Here is a 15,776-nt window from a genome sequence, read left to right on the forward strand (position 1 = left end):
GTAATAATATGTTCCTGTTTTGTAATAATAGAGAAAAATGTTACTACCTGTTTTAAAAATTGTTGTGTGTTCATTAGTATTCATATAAACCATTATGGTGCTAAAAGAAAGATAGGTCTTAATTAGATATAAGGACTTAGGTAACCCACAGAACTGGCTTTCGCATACATTTTATTTCTCTTACTGTTTCTCAAACAGGATCAATATGGAAATTATGTAATCCAACATGTATTGGAGCACGGTCGTCCTGAGGATAAAAGCAAAATTGTAGCAGAAATCCGAGGCAATGTACTTGTATTGAGTCAGCACAAATTTGCAAGGTATGTGCTTTGAGTTACAAGGACTGTTTCCCGGAAGAGAGGATTAGTGGTACTGAACTATAATTCTCTTATTTTTTAATGTTGTTGTTGTTGTTGTTTTTTCAAAGTATATATAGCTTAAAAAGTCAAATAGTTTTATTACAAAGTATAAACTCTGAGAGGTCCCTTAGTGGGCTTCTTACTCTAATAGAGTCGGCCACTTTGAAATCTGGGGAATATGTTACTAAAGAATGTGAGTGTTACACTTTGATGAACTGAATACTTTATTAACTTGTTTGTTTGGAATTGCGAAGTGTTGTTTATTCAGTTTCCGTTTTTGGCACCTGAAAGAAAGGCAGTTTACCACATGTGTATCTATGTATAGGCCTTAGTATTCTTAGGATCTCTTTCCCAGTCTTCATATTGTGCAAGCTCAAGAATGAAATGCAGTAGTTACTCCCAGGTTGTGAAAGGTGTCTTAGGTCACTTATAAGTAGCAGAGGTTGGAGAAGGAATCAGTGGCCCTTCCATGTGGATAGTCGTATGGTCTTCTGAGAAGATCCAGTATATGTCCTACCGCCCACATAACATAGTATTTTTTATTTTTGGAATATCTTATTTCCTGGTTTTTAGAATAAATTGCAAGGCAGGACAGGACTCATACAACCTTGATGTTTTTAATTTATGTTATTTTTTGAGACAGGGTCACGCTCTGTCGCCCAGGCTTGAGTGCAGCGGCACAGTCTCAGCTCACTGCAAGCTCCACCTCCCAGGCTCAAGCAATCCTCCTACCTCAGGCTCTGGAGTAGCTGGGACTGCAGGCACACGCCACCACGCCCAGCTACTTTTTGTATTTTTGTAGAGACAGGGTTTCACCATGTTGGCCAGGGGCTGGTCTTGAACTCCTGGACTTAATCCTCCCCCAAAGTGCTGGGATTACAGGCACGAGCCACCAGTACCTGGCCTCATTCATTTTAAATTTGTGAAATTTTATAACATGTCACAGCATGGAAAAATAGAGAAAAGAAATGAAAGTACCTGTAGATCCAGTGTCTCCATAGCCTAGCCCTATCAGGGTTATCTCTTACGACTTTATATTGTTTTGTTTTGGGGGGTTCCTTTTGACTGGTTGCCAGGACTGAGGAATGGGGGTCAGAATCTCTTGGGTTCTCTTCTTTGGGTCAGTATCCTGTTTACATTTTTGTTCACAGTATTTAATTTCTCACCCTTGGAAATAGCCTAAGCATTAATTAATATTACAACAAATTCAAAAACAATTAAAAAAAAAAGTTTTTGTTTTTTTAAGGGACAGAGTCTGTTGCCTTGGCTGGAGTGCAGTGGTGCAATCCTAGCTCACTGCAGCCTAGGATTCCTGGGCTCAAGCAGTCCTCCCACCTCAGCCTCCTAAGTAGCTGGGGCTGTAGGTGCACACCACCATGTCCAGCTACAACAATTACAGTTAATAACTGAGTAGCTACTGTGGGCCCAGCCCTCTCATCGATAACATGTATAGACTGTGGACAAAAATACAAGAACTACCTGAAGACACTAGAGAGTAACCAAAGGGCAGGCGGAGACCGGAGAGGTCATTTGGAAGAAGAGAATTGCACTGGGGAAATTTTCTTATTTCTGATGGCCGTTAGCCTGTGGTCACTTCCCAGGCTTTTCCACACTGGGCAGCCAAAGCTGGAATAGGCAGTCCTCAGGGCAACCACAACAAAGAGAAATCCTGGAAAGGGAGAGAGCCAGCAGGGGTTCCGGGGAGGCCCAGTCTTAACCTTCCCCCAAGTCCGGCTGACCCCTGAACCACATTTCCAACTAAGGCTAAAAGAATTGAACTGGGATTTCAGCTGCTGCTTACTGTATGGGAGAAGTCTGTAGTTTGACTATAGCCAAGTTAACTGCACTAAAATAGGAGTGGAGGGCACTTCTCTTTGGTGAAACAGAACAGAAGTCTGAGTTTCTATAGCCTGTTATTCAGTGTCTATCTGGATAATAGGAAAATGTGACCTATACTCAAGAAAAAAGAAATAAGAATCAATGAATAGTCTAAAATGACCCAGTTATTGGAATTAGCAAAGAAGAATTATACAGCAGCTGTTTAAATATACTCAGGATGTAAAGGAAAATATGCTTTAGTGAATGAAAAGATAGGAGATTTTAGTAGAAAATTATGTATGTATGTGTGTGTGTGTGTGTGTGTGTGTGTGTGTGTCTGTCTGTCTGTCTGTCTGTCTGTCTGTCTGTCTATCTATCTATCTATCTATCTATCTATCTATCTATCTATCTATCTATCTATGAGACGGAGTCTCGCTGTCACCCAGGCTGGAGTGCAGTGGCACGATCTCGGCTCACTGCAAGCTCCACCTCCTGGGTTCATGCCATTCTCCTGCCTCAGCTTCCCGAATAGCTGGGACTACAGGCACCCGCCACCACGCCCAGCTAATTTTTTTGTATTTTTAGTAGAGACAGGGTTTCACCATGTTAGCCAGGATGGTCTTGATCTCCTGACCTCGTGATCCGCCTGCCTCGGCCTCCCAAAGTGCTGGGATTACAGGCGTGAGCCACCGTGCCCGGCCGAGAATCTTATTTTAAAAAGAAAAAATAGGGGCTGGGGACAGTAGCTCATACCTGTAATGAGCTACTTGGGAGGCCAAGGCAGGCAAATCACTTGAGGCCAGGAGTTCCAGACCAGCTTGGCCAACATGCAGAAACCCATCTCTACTGAAAATACAAAAATCAGCTGGGCGCGGTGGCGCGCGCCTATGGTCCCAGCTACTTGGGAGGCTGAGTCAGGAGAATGGCTTGAACCTAGGAGGTGGAGGTTGTAGTGAGTCGAGATCGTGCCACTGCACGCCAGCCTGGGTGACAGAGCGAGACTCTGACTCAAACAAAAAGTTTTTCAAATGGTGGAAAAATTTACTTTGTACTCTGGGTCACCATCAAAAATGTCTGAAAGTAGGAATAGTGGCTCATGCCTGTAACCCCAGCATGTTGGAAGGCCAAGGCATTTGGTTGAGACCAAGAGTTCACGACTAGCCTGGGCAACACAGCAAGATCCTGTCTCTACAAAAATAAAAATAGGGCCGGGTGCAGTGGCTCATGCCTGTAATCCCAGCACTTTGGGAGGCTGAGGTGGGCAGATTGCTTGAGGTCGGGAGTTCGAGATCAGCCTGACCGACATGGTGAAACCCCGTCTCTACTAAAAATACAAAAATTAGCCCCGTGTCATGGCGGGTATCTGTAACTCAGGTGCTCGGGAGGCTAAGGCGGGAGAAGAATCATTTGAACCCGGGAGGCAGAGGTTGCAGTGAGCCGAGATCACGCCGTTGCACTCCAGCCTGGGTGACAGAGTGAGACCCTGTCTCAAAAATGAAAATAAAATAAAAAATAAATGTCTGAAAGTCACTGGTGTATTTTTTTGTTTACTTCTGTTGATCTGTTTTCAAGTTTATTGACTCTTCTGTCCATCTCTGATCCTCCGTTAAAGCCATACAGTAAATTTTATTTCAGATGTTATATTTTCCTTTTCTAAAATTTCTATTTTTACTTAAAAAAAAAAAAAATTACTTATTTGAGGCCAGGCATGGTGGCTCACGCTTGTAATCTCTGCACTTTGGGAGGCTGAGGTGGGCAGATAACGAGGTCAGGAGTTCGAGACAGAGTCTCGCTCTGTCTCTCAGGCTGGAGTGCAGTGGCACAATCTTGGCTCACTGCAACCTCCGCCTCCCGGTTCAAGCAATTCTCCTGCCTCAACCTCTCAAGTAGCTGGCATTACAGGCACGCACCACTATGCCCTGCTTGGCAGCAGGGAGATAGGCATAAGTCAGGTTCGTTCCTGGCCTTGGTGAACTCACAGAGGCGAGGAAAGAATGGACAGATTTTGGTAAGTGTTAAAATAATAACCAGCTGGTGCTTAAGTCTCCTCACCTACCTGGGCTCCTTACCCTTACCTGTCAGAGGGCCAGGTCCCATGTCCTTGAAGACCTGGTCTCTCTGGGTGGTCAGTATGCAGTAGTATGGCGGTGTATAATTTGATCACCCTCTGTAGTCCCCGTGGATTGGAGAAAAACTCTGATTTAATGCCACGTTCCCCCTTTCCTACAATTGGATGCCACAGATGGCACAGGTGGAGAGTCAGAGGTGAGAGAGTCGGACAGTTTGCGACTCATCTTCCTTCAAATGTTAAATAGCTCTCTCTGCCTGCTGGTCCGGAGGTCAGGACAGAAGCTAGGCAAGCACAGCCTCACTAACAGGCGCCCCTCTTGTAAGAGTTGTCCCTGGTTTTATCTCATTACAGCAACGTTGTGGAGAAGTGTGTTACTCACGCCTCACGTACGGAGCGTGCTGTGCTCATCGATGAGGTGTGCACCATGAACGACGGTCCCCACAGTGCCTTATACACCATGATGAAGGACCAGTATGCCAACTATGTGGTCCAGAAGATGATTGACGTGGCGGAGCCAGGCCAGCGGAAGATCGTCATGCATAAGGTAGGCCGGGCTGGGCAGGGTCTCAGAGAGTGTGTGCAAGGCCTTGGCTTCCTTTCTGAAACACAGAGGAGGGTGGGTGCCTGCTGTTTTTGAAGAGTTTGTCACTGACCTCTGTCCCATGCTGTGTTCTGTTTTTCTTTTATGTGGAGTCACCATTGCCCTGACACATTTGCCAACCCTCCCTTATCAATAGCCACACTGGTATGAGTCTTAAGCTATGTTTTTTGAAGTATTTCCATCCCTGATCTCTAGAGAATCAGCTTATGAGTCCAACAAATCAACTCGCTTCATTTCCTTTTCTCACTCCTCCCTCCTGTTCTTTCATCCCACCAACATCTATTGAACAAGGGCCTGCCCAGCATGGTGCATAGCCTGGTACATTGACCTGAAGCCCACTCTGTGCCAGACTTCATCAGCACAGAGATGACTAACAGCTGATCCCTGCCCACAGAGTGCAGTCTGGTGGGGAACAGCCATGGTGGTGAGCAGTGGTGAGGACATGAGAAGGACCCCTCACCTTTCCCAGAGTCCCTGAGGGCCGGCTTTGCAGGAGAAGGCAAGGCTAAAGAAGAGTTAGACAGGGAAGAAGCAACAGAAATGAGAATACTTAGGTGCTGTGAGTGGGGAACTGAAAGAGAAGTCACCTGAACAGGCCCACAGCTTCTCGACAAGTCGCGACGTGGGTCCAGTGAGCACTGCAGACACCACAGGGCCCAGGAGGCAAAACAGACCCACAGGCAGGGTGTGCTACAGTTGTGTTTGTGCTAGGCAGTGCCTCCAGCCTCCGGTGCTTCTCATCCGAGCCTGCAACTTTTGGGCTCTGAACTCACTGAGCTCTTCTCAGTTGAGGGGTTGGTTGGCCGTTGTCTGGCAATGATGACCCACTTGCCCTCACTGAGAACAAAGTTCGGTAATGAGAATCTTTGTTAATGGACTCAAGTTCTGAGCCAGACAAGACACCCACCACCCCTGAGTCAAGCTAAACCAATCCAAACCACTGCACTGGTGTTGGCAATGGCAGTTAAAGGCTGGGGGAGTCCCAGGTTCTTAAAGTTGTAAGTTTTCAGGATGCTGGTGAAGGCAGAGGGAGTGTTGGAGGTAAGTAGGAGCTTAAGACCTGTCCATTCATTCATTCATTCATTCATTCAGTGCTAAAGACCTGTCGTACAGCAGGTCGTATTCTTAGCAGGGTGGGACGCTGGAGAAATACAGGGGAAAGGGTTGTCCAGGTGTGGGCAGGGTGTCTTCTATAACGTGTGGGTACAGAGGAGGCTCTCTAAGGGAGTGATACTAATAGAGTGATGACCCTTTCCAGAAGAGGGAACATGGTGTGTGAAGACTTGGAAGCCAGAGACCAGACCATGTTGTATCCGAAGAAGTAAAACAAGTTCAGTGGGGGAGGAGTGTGGTGACAAAATCACACTTATATTTCAAATAATTGTCCTGGCTGCCATGTGGCCTTTGTAGTTTAGAGGAGGGGAGGCAGCGATGAGACCACATGGGAGGCTGTCAAAGCAGCAGATGGTGATGATTTGGGATTGAAGAGAAGTGGACAGAAGAGGGCGCTAGAATTGGTAGGGTTTAGCAGTTGGTTGGCTGAGGGAGTTGACGGGGAGAGTCCCGAGAAGCCCTCGTCGTTTTTCAGCTCTTCCATTACTAGGTGGTATCCTTTTCAGCAAAAGGGACACGAGGAGAGGAGCAGGTAATTAACGTTTCACCTTTGGTTAAATCCAATAAAAAATGGAGTTCAACATGTTGAGTGTGTGGGGGTTGTTAGGGTTTTTTTGTTTTGTTTTATTTTGTTCTGGGGAAGTACAAAGGTGAAGTTCCTGGACTCGTCAGCAGCCAGTTCCAGGGACGGAGGAATGGATTGGATTTCGGTTATTTTCTAAAAGGAAAGCTACCAAAAGCAAGGGGATCTCGAACCTCAAGTTCTCATGACAGAAACATTAGTAACATAGTACTAGAACTGAAAGGAAAGTGTAGATTATTGCATATGCCGTTTTCCAGGTGAGTTTAAGGTGAAACTGGAACCAAGGACTGTCTGCCACCAGCCAGTTCCCTTGTAGGCTCCGAAGCGGGAATGTGACACCCGAGGCAGCTGTGTGTCCTGGGAAGCATGCGCAGGTGATTTCTAGACCGGATCAACCCTTCCTTGCTTTGAGGACACAGCTAAACAGACAAAAATTTGTGCCCTCATGGAGCTCTCAACCTGGAGAGCGTCTGTCTACTGCGGTACATTTATCCAGTGTTTATGTAGGCAGGTGCAGGTTTGGATGGGGAATCTGCTGAATAAACTGTGGTCCTTTACTGTTTATATGGAAAGATTGATAATTAAGCAAAAGATTGCAGACACAGCTGAGGTATGTGGAATGCTCCCTGAGCTCACACAAAAGAAAAGGGGCTTCCAGAGAAGAAGCACCTCTCAAGTGTCCTGGAATGTAGGACTTCTTGAAATGGATCAGCCCAGGGAAGGAAGAACAGAAAGGAATGCTTGGAGAAGTGACCCGGAGCACAGGTCGGAGAGCGTGAGGGATGAGGCTGGTGTGGCGGACGTGCCTCGAGAGCACAGTGGGGAGAAACCTGATTTGTGGAGGAGCCACACAGTTTGGGCTCAGCCATCTGTGCTGTCCTTTGTTAGCCATTCAGCCTTGGCTGAGTGACGTAACCACTCTGTGCCTTCATGTTTTCCGTCAGCAAGATGGGGGTAATCACAGCAGCTCATATGACGTTCATCATTTCTGCTCTTCTCATTGGTAGCTTTCTGTGATCCACTGTGACCTGGAGAGACAGGGTCAAGTGGTGAGCTCAGGATTCATGGTGCCCAGGAGAGCCTGGATGCCGTGCACGGGGCCAGAGGGGCCTGTGCACACGCTTGCAGGGAAGCCCTGTGCAGCCGGCGGGTGGTGGCAGTGTTTTCCCGGCTAGGATGCACTTTCTCCGTGTGTGTCCTGGGAGTGGCCCGTGGCCACCCAGCCTCCAGGGTCCTCAGGCCCTGTGGCACCACTCAGGGTAGGAGCTCCTCTCCTCATCTGATGGGTTGCCAAAGGCTAGAAGTCAGGGGACTGGGCTGAACCGGTGAAAGGTATTGCTGTGGGGCGTGTGTGTGTGTGTGTGTGTGATGCGTGACGTGCAAATGCATGGCCGGGAAGCCTGCCCCCAAGTCTCGTCTCAGGCCATGTGACACAGACTGTCTTTCCTCCCCAGATCCGGCCCCACATCGCAACTCTTCGTAAGTACACCTATGGCAAGCACATTCTGGCCAAGCTGGAGAAGTACTACATGAAGAACGGCGTTGACTTAGGGCCCATCTGTGGCCCCCCTAATGGTATCATCTGAGGCAGTGTCACCCGCTGTTCCCTCATTCCCGCTGACCTCACTGGCCCACTGGCAAATCCAACCAGCAACCAGAAATGCTGTAGTGTAGAGTCTGAGACGGGCAGGCGGTTGCTCCAGGATTACTCCCTCCTCCAAAAAAGGAATCAAATCCACGAGTGGGAAAGCCTTTGTAAATTTAATTTTATTACACACATAACATGTACTATTTTTTTTAATTGACTAATTGCCCTGCTGTTTTACTGGTGTATAGGATACTTGTACATAGGTAACCAATGTACATGGGAGGCCACATATTTTGTTCACTGTTGTATCTAATATTTCACATGTGGAAACTTTCAGGGTGGTTGGTTTAACAAAAAAATAGCTTAAAAAAAAAAAAGAAAAAAAAGAAAAGGTTTTTAGCTCATTTGCCTGGCCGGCAAGTTTTGCAGATAGCTCTTCCCCACCTCCTCATTTTAGTAAAAAACAAACAAAAACAACAAAAACTGAGAAGTTTGAATTGTAGTTAAATGACCCCAAACTGGCATTTAACACTGTTTATAAAAAATATATATACATATATATATATATATATATATATATAAAATGAAAAAGGTTTCAGAGTTGCTAAAGCTTCAGTTTGTGACATTAAGTTTATGAAATTCTAAAAAATGCCTTTTTTGGAGACTGAAGAAGGCTGTTCGTGAGGAGGAGATGCGAGCACCCAGAACGTCTTTGAGGCTGGGCGGGTGTGATTGTTTACTGCCTACTGGATTTTTTTCTATTAACATTGAAAGGCAAAATCTGATTATTTAGCATGAGAAAAAAAAAATCCAACTCTGCTTTTGGTCTTGCTTCTATAAATATATAGTGTATACTTGGTGTAGACTTTGCATATATACAAATTTGTAGTATTTTCTTGTTTTGATGTCTAATCTGTATCTATAATGTACCCTAGTAGTCGAACATACTTTTGATTGTACAATTGTACATTTGTATACCTGTAATGTAAATGTGGAGAAGTTTGAATCAACATAAACACGTTTTTTGGTAAGAAAAGAGAATTAGCCAGCCCTGTGCATTCAGTGTATATTCTCACCTTTTATGGTCGTAGCATATAGTGTTGTATATTGTAAATTGTAATTTCAACCAGAAGTAAATTTTTTTCTTTTGAAGGAATAAATGTTCTTTATACAGCCTAGTTAATGTTTAAAAAGAAAAAAATAGCTTGGTTTTATTTGTCATCTAGTCTCAAGTATAGCGAGATTCTTTCTAAATGTTATTCAGGACTGAGTTCTCACTAGTGTTTTTTTAATCCTAAAAAAGTAATGTTTTGATTTTGTGACAGTCAAAAGGACGTGCAAAAGTCTAGCCCTGCCCGAGCTTTCCTTACAATCAGAGCCCCTCTCACCTTGTAAAGTGTGAATCGCCCTTCCCTTTTGTACAGAAGATGAACTGTATTTTGCATTTTGTCTACTTGTAAGTGAATGTAACATACTGTCCATTTTCCTTGTTGGAATATAGAATTTAACACTACACGGTGTACATTTCCAGAGCCTTGTGTATATTTCCAATGAACTTTTTTGCAAGCACACTTGTAACCATATGTGTATAATTAACAAACCTGTGTATGCTTATGCCTGGGCAACTATTTTTTGTAACTCTTGTGTAGATTGTCTCTAAACAATGTGTGATCTTTATTTTGAAAAATACAGAACTTTGGAATCTGGGTTTGTGCTTTACTTTAACCTCTCCCCCTGCCCCACCCCCAATGTAGTTCCCCAGGACAGCCCTTTCCTCGTGCTTCTTTCTGCTTGTTTTGTTGTTCTGTGAGGGTGGGGGGAGGGGTGTCAAACTGATGGCTCTTTGAGCCCAATTTAAACCAAAGATGTTTGGTTCAGCCTGCCCAGTGCATTCAGAATCAAGATACTGCACATAAAAATCCAGATTTCCAACTCTGCACATCAGAATATTCTCCTTGGGCCCCTCAGATGTGTCTGGGTTACAGCACCATCTGTCTGGGCCTCTCCTCCTCGTTTCCTCTGGGCTGCTCCAGTTGCATCCTGCCAACCTGTGCCCACTCCTGAGGCCTGCCAAGCGTTCCAATGTCTGAGCATGCCCTTCTCTTCAGACTGGGGAACCTCTTTTATCTTGTAACACGGGAAGCTGGAGCTCACCGTTGTGCCTGTGGCCCATGCCTGAGGATGCCATCTGCTCTTCTTTACCGACTTTGCTCCAGGGGCAGGTTTGGTAAGTGTTGGCAGTTACAGGCTGGGTCCAGCCAGAGAGGCCAGGTGGGAGCCCACACCAGCTGGTGTCTGGAAGTGGAGCCTCAGGATGGTTGAAGGAACTTCACATGGGCCCCTCGAGGGGAAGGGCTAATCACTAACAGGCCCTGGGAATAGGGGGAGAAGAAAAGGAAGCTGAGGGGATGCAGGTTTCCAGTCCAGCACGTGATTTTGCCTCAGCAGCTGTCGTTGGGGCCCTTTCCCAGCATTCCCCACTGCAGCAGCCATCATGGTGCTTGCAGAGGTGGCATGCTGCAGGCATTGGGAACTGCAGTCCATGCTGCTCTGATACCATGACTCCAGTCAGATTGACCTGGGGTCACATGTGGGTCTCGCCACTCTGTGTGCACTTGGGCAAGTTAGTTCACCTCGTCTTTCACCAAATTCCTTGCTGGAAGTGGACCAAAGGAAAAAGATCTATGTAAAGTGGCTCTCATGTCATGGGAAATTATGGCTATTAAATTCAGTGTCCAGCACACTGGTGTAATAAATGATACCAGTTCTCCTGCACAGTTTTTGATGAACAAAACTCTTTGTTCATTAGTTTACATAATAATGTCATTTGTTGTGAACCGACTCTGTGCCGAGTCACCCGTGAGATGGTTTTTACACGTTCTCAACAACTGTTCTGGGAACCAGCAGCTCTGCGAAGAACGCGGCTATCCCTATCTCATAGATGTGGAAACAGGTCCTAGGATCTGATGCAAGTCTTTGATAGACCAGCTCTGATCAATAAAGCTTTCCCCATAGTTCATCATGCGAGGGGGTGGGCATGGGGGCAGACCCCTCCATCTGCAGGATTGAGTTTCATGGAGCGGGCTGGGCTCTGGGCCACCCCCTCTTCTGACCACCGTTACTCTGCTACCAAGTCCGTCCCAAGGATTCAATGGCCTGGGCTGTCACGCACTGGGTACCGGCATTGTTGGTCTCTCTTCCAGAGTCCCTCCAAAGTGCATTCCTCAGTTTATGTAATAACCCTTACCCTCTCACAGTGCTTTACAGTTTACAGAGTACTTTGTATTTGAGATACCATTGGTCCTTGTAGAAGCTTTAGGGAGTCAGGGAGGGGAGATGTTTCAGCCCTTTATACAGATGAGTTTGAGACCTAAGCCCCACAGTCAGTAACCAAGTGAGGATTTTATCTGAGGGTTCCTGACTCCCAGCCCAGTGCTCTGTCCATTTCATCCTGCGCTTGCCACCCGCCATTAGCCCCACGAATGGCCATCTTCTCTTTTTGAGGCTCAGAGGGATCGCAGAAGGGTGAGGCCCTGGGGAGTGAGGCAGGCATCCTTTTGAGGGAGGAAACCTGTGACTTTATGTAGTTACCAACTGTAGCCACACGAGGGTGCTGCCACCTAAAGCAAGTATTATGGAGGCCTAAGGGTTCAAGGTCAGGGTTGGGGATGGCTTTCCCCTGGCTTGAAAGGCTCAGCACTGTAGTTAGGAATCCCACCCAAAGACCAGAGGTCTGGCATCTGCCCTGAAGCTAAGCTTTCTCCCTTCTTCACTCCCTCTCCTCCTGCTTCCTCCAGTGTCTGCAGTGCATAGCACTAGGCCCTAACAGACACAGGGTGTTATGGTATGGTGGGTGTGGGGTGAGAGGGAACGGTCACTGACCTGGCTCACGGACCTCAGCTTTGCCTTTGACTATGTAATCTCTGGCAAATCACTGACTTCTCTGGACCATGGTTTCTCCAGCCATCACCTGGAGTGGTAGACCAGGCCTGTCACTCTCACAGGGCTAGTGTGAGATCACACAGGAAGACAGGGTAGCAGCCCCCTGCCTCTGCTAATGCAACCCTGGTGCCTCTTTCTGGGTCCACATCCTGGCTTTTGCACCAAGCTTTCAAACAACCCACACCTCCGAGTCTATTTTAATGACTGAGCTTCAAATCCCGGCTCCGCCTGGCCCTGTGTGACCTTTGTAAGTCGTCTGCCTTCCTCTCTTTCCTCATCTGTAAAATGGGGTTAATAATAGCTTTATTTCACAGGGTATATTGGGAGCCCTTGGCACACACAGGGCTGGGCACACAGTAAGCCACAACTAGGAGTTATTATTACAGGAGCTGGACGAGGTCCAGTCTAGTATACTGACTTCCAGACTGGAATCCAGATTAGGATCTGGAGGTTGAAGTGGGTGTTTGACAGGAAATGAACAGGGTCCAGTTGGAGGCCTCAAGTAAGCACATACTTAGAAGGACAGGGTATTGTGGGTTCATCAGAATCTGGGGAGTCTGAAACTCCTCTGTCTGGAGCTCCAGCTAATTTTATGTTTAGAAACTGAAGATTCAGAACCTGTGCCATTCTAGTGAAATGGATGCGCCTCAGGAAGATAACTTACAATTATAGTGGCCACAATAGGGAAGTTTTGCTCTAGATGAAATTGTTCATCTATGGGCACATTTAAAAAAGATGATCCTGAGAACTTAAGAAACAATGAGAGGCATTTTTCGATGGTACAGAGAAGCTTCCCAAAGACAGAATGACTTTTTAAAAAAAGCTTCTCTAAAGAAATCTTTACAGCACACCCATAAAAATTATTTTGAGGCTAGCATGGTGGCTCACGCCTGTAATCCCAGCACTTTGGAAAGCTGAAGCGGGCAGATCACCTGAGGTCAGGCGTTCAAATCCAGCCTGGCCAACATGGCGAAATGTCATCTCTACTAAAAAAATACAAAAATTCGCTGGGCGTGGTGGTAGGCGCCTGTAATCCCAGCTACTCAGGAGGCTGAGGCACGAGAATTGCTTGAACACAGGAGGTGGAGGCTGCAGTGAGCCGAGATCGTGCCACTGCATTCCAGCCTGGGCAACAGAGCAAGACTCCGTCTCAAAAAAAGAAAAAAAATTATTTTGAATCTACAAGGCTGTTTGATCTCTTGTCTTTTTCCATCTGAATACTTGAATATTCTGGACACCATCTTCCTTTAAAAGATCTTCAAATGAGCCAGGAGTGTCTGCAACAACGAAATGCAAATCTTGGTCTTGCACACAACTTGGCTATTATAAAAGCAACCGCCTGAGACTAATTAGAAAAAAATTGGATTTCTTCCCTGTCACTCACCTAAAACTTAGTCCACAGTCTCAACAAGATTGACTCCCAATACTAAGTAAATATGCTCCAAGACTCCTTTTTGGTGAAAACCTAACAGCTTTTCTGCCTTAGAAATATTTAAATCTTTAAAATGCAAACTTCAAAGAATGACTCATCAGAATAAAAAAAAAAAACAAAGAAGTTTTTATAAAAGTGCCAAATGAAAGAATCCTGAATGTCTTTTCCAAAAATATTAATGAAAGCCTTTAGCCATCTGAACAGGTAACTTTAACTGTCAAGAACACAATTTGGATACAGTTAGGGAGTTTTATATTATTGTGACTGACACATGGCTCAAATTTCAGAACAGAAGCCATGAATCTCTGTTTGTGTCTGTCTGTGTGTTTATGTATGTCTATGTTATTCATTTTGTAATTAATTAATTTTTTGAGACTGAGTCTCTCTCTGTCGCCCAGGCTGGAGTGCAGTGGCACGATCTCAGGTCACTGCAAGCTCCATCTGCCTCCTGGGTTCAAGAGATTCTCCTGCTTCAGCCTCCTGAGTAGCTGGGATTACAGGCATGTGCCACCTCATGCCCGGCTAATTTTTGTATTTTTATTAGAAACAGGGTTTCTATGTTGGCCAGGCTGGTCTCAAACTCCTGGCCTCAAGTGATCTGCCCACCTTGGCCTCCCACAGTGCTGGGATCACAGGCGTGAGCCACCGCATCCAGCCTGATGTTGTTGTTTTTATTGTCTTCCCTGCAGTCCAAATTGTGTTGTTTTTCAGTAGGTCTTTGATTATTTGAGAAAAATTAGTCTTCAGTATTTAAAAAAAAGCCAAGCTTTAACTATGTAACTTTCTGTATTTGCCTTTAAAATCTTTCATCACTTTGGTATTGTTTCTCAGTGACTTATGATCCTTTTTAATCAAGTGTTTTAAACATTTTGACATTTTTGACAGCCTCTCAAAATTAATTCTAAATTAAGTGTTTTCCACCTCGCATTAACTTTGGGAGTTTCCAGAAGTGTCCCTGGAATATTTCAAAATAATTTATTTTCTCTCCTTGTAAATGAGAAGTGTTAAACTAATTAGGCTTATTTGATATGTTAATTGCATGGAAGACATTGTCAAATAATAAGTGATACTAATCCTTCTTTAAGTTATATGTGTTATTGATATGAGTATCCCAGGAAATGTATAGAGTTCCTAGAAATCTGATATATCCTGGTATATTGTTATCAGTCATAAATCTAATTATTGTCTTAAGATGCTATATGCCAGAAAACAACCAAATTTCCTTCCTGAAAGCATTTGAATGCCACTAGGATACAAAAACACAAGAGATTCATTAGAAAAGGCGGACAATACAGCTTTCTGATAAGATTATACTATGGAACTGTGTAAAAATTTCCAAAACTGTAATGGGAAACTGATGGGCTCATAAAACTGCTAATCTAATATCAAGGAAAACAAAAATTAATTACATGAGACTAAATTAACTGACGAAAATAATTTTAATTTTTTATGAGTTTTTCTTTGAAGCATTGCTGGTTCTAAGAAATGTTTTATTTTCTAAATTTAAGTAGACTTTTTTTTCTCTTCCCTTAAATGTCTACAATTAATAGCAATTTGATAAAATATATCTTTGTAGGCTGGGTGCGGTGGCTCACACCTGTAATCCCAGAACTTTGGGAGGCCAAGGTGGGCGTGATCACGACCTCAGGAAATCGAGACCATCCTAGCTAACACAGTGAAACCCTGTCTCTACTAAAAATACAAAAAAAAGAAAAAAAAAAAATTAACTGGGTGTGGTGGCGGGTGCCTGTAGTCCCAGCTACTCAGGAGTCTGAGGCAGGAGAATGGCCTGAACCTGGGAGGCGGAGCTTGCAGTGAGCCGAGATCACGCCATTGCACTCCAGCCTGGGCGACAGTGAGACTCTGTGTCAAAAAAAAAATATATATATATATATATATATATATATATATATCTTTGTAAACAAAAATGAAACATTTATCTTTCTCGCCCTACCTGATTACTCCAGAATTTGGAAACTCTTATTAAATGTTTTTATTTGCAATATGAGTATTAGCATAGGTTCAATAAAAATTGGTTCTCAGAACATAATTGGGCAAGTTCTTAGTTTGGCTTCTTCAAGAAGTTTTAAAATATCTGTTCTGAGATTTCTCATTACCAGACAGTTTTTGAAAACTAAGGTTGATTGATACAAAGTCACGAAAGCCCCTTGGATATGAACAGAGCTCTGATTAAAGTATCATATTTAAAAATATACATGAAATTATTATGTTACATTTCTGTAAACAATCAGGTCAAATTTAATGGAAT

The 15,776-nt window shown here is 44.6% G+C and overlaps 1 protein-coding gene and 1 non-coding gene across 15 annotated transcripts in view; both read left to right on the forward strand.

The window, feature by feature from the left end:
- PUM1 (pumilio RNA binding family member 1) overlaps nt 1-9,839 on the forward strand; it is a 132,245-nt gene extending 122,406 nt beyond the window's left edge. For all 14 annotated transcript variants that reach the window (XM_055255644.2, XM_055255648.2, XM_055255650.2 and 11 more), the window contains 3 exons: nt 199-320; nt 4,600-4,792; nt 8,000-9,839. In XM_055255644.2, the coding sequence (XP_055111619.2) occupies nt 199-320; nt 4,600-4,792; nt 8,000-8,131 (447 nt within the window). In that variant the 3' untranslated portion in view covers nt 8,132-9,839. The remainder of the gene's footprint in view (nt 1-198; nt 321-4,599; nt 4,793-7,999) is intronic.
- LOC129469300 (small nucleolar RNA SNORD103/SNORD85) lies at nt 5,659-5,744 on the forward strand. The gene has a single exon (XR_008652988.1). It is a non-coding gene; the product is annotated as a small nucleolar RNA SNORD103/SNORD85 (small nucleolar RNA).
- Nucleotides 9,840-15,776: the final 5,937 nt, after the last annotated feature.

The sequence above is a fragment of the Symphalangus syndactylus genome, chromosome 12 (assembly GCF_028878055.3).
Source record: "Symphalangus syndactylus isolate Jambi chromosome 12, NHGRI_mSymSyn1-v2.1_pri, whole genome shotgun sequence".
In the NCBI taxonomy this organism is placed as follows: domain Eukaryota; kingdom Metazoa; phylum Chordata; class Mammalia; order Primates; family Hylobatidae; genus Symphalangus; species Symphalangus syndactylus.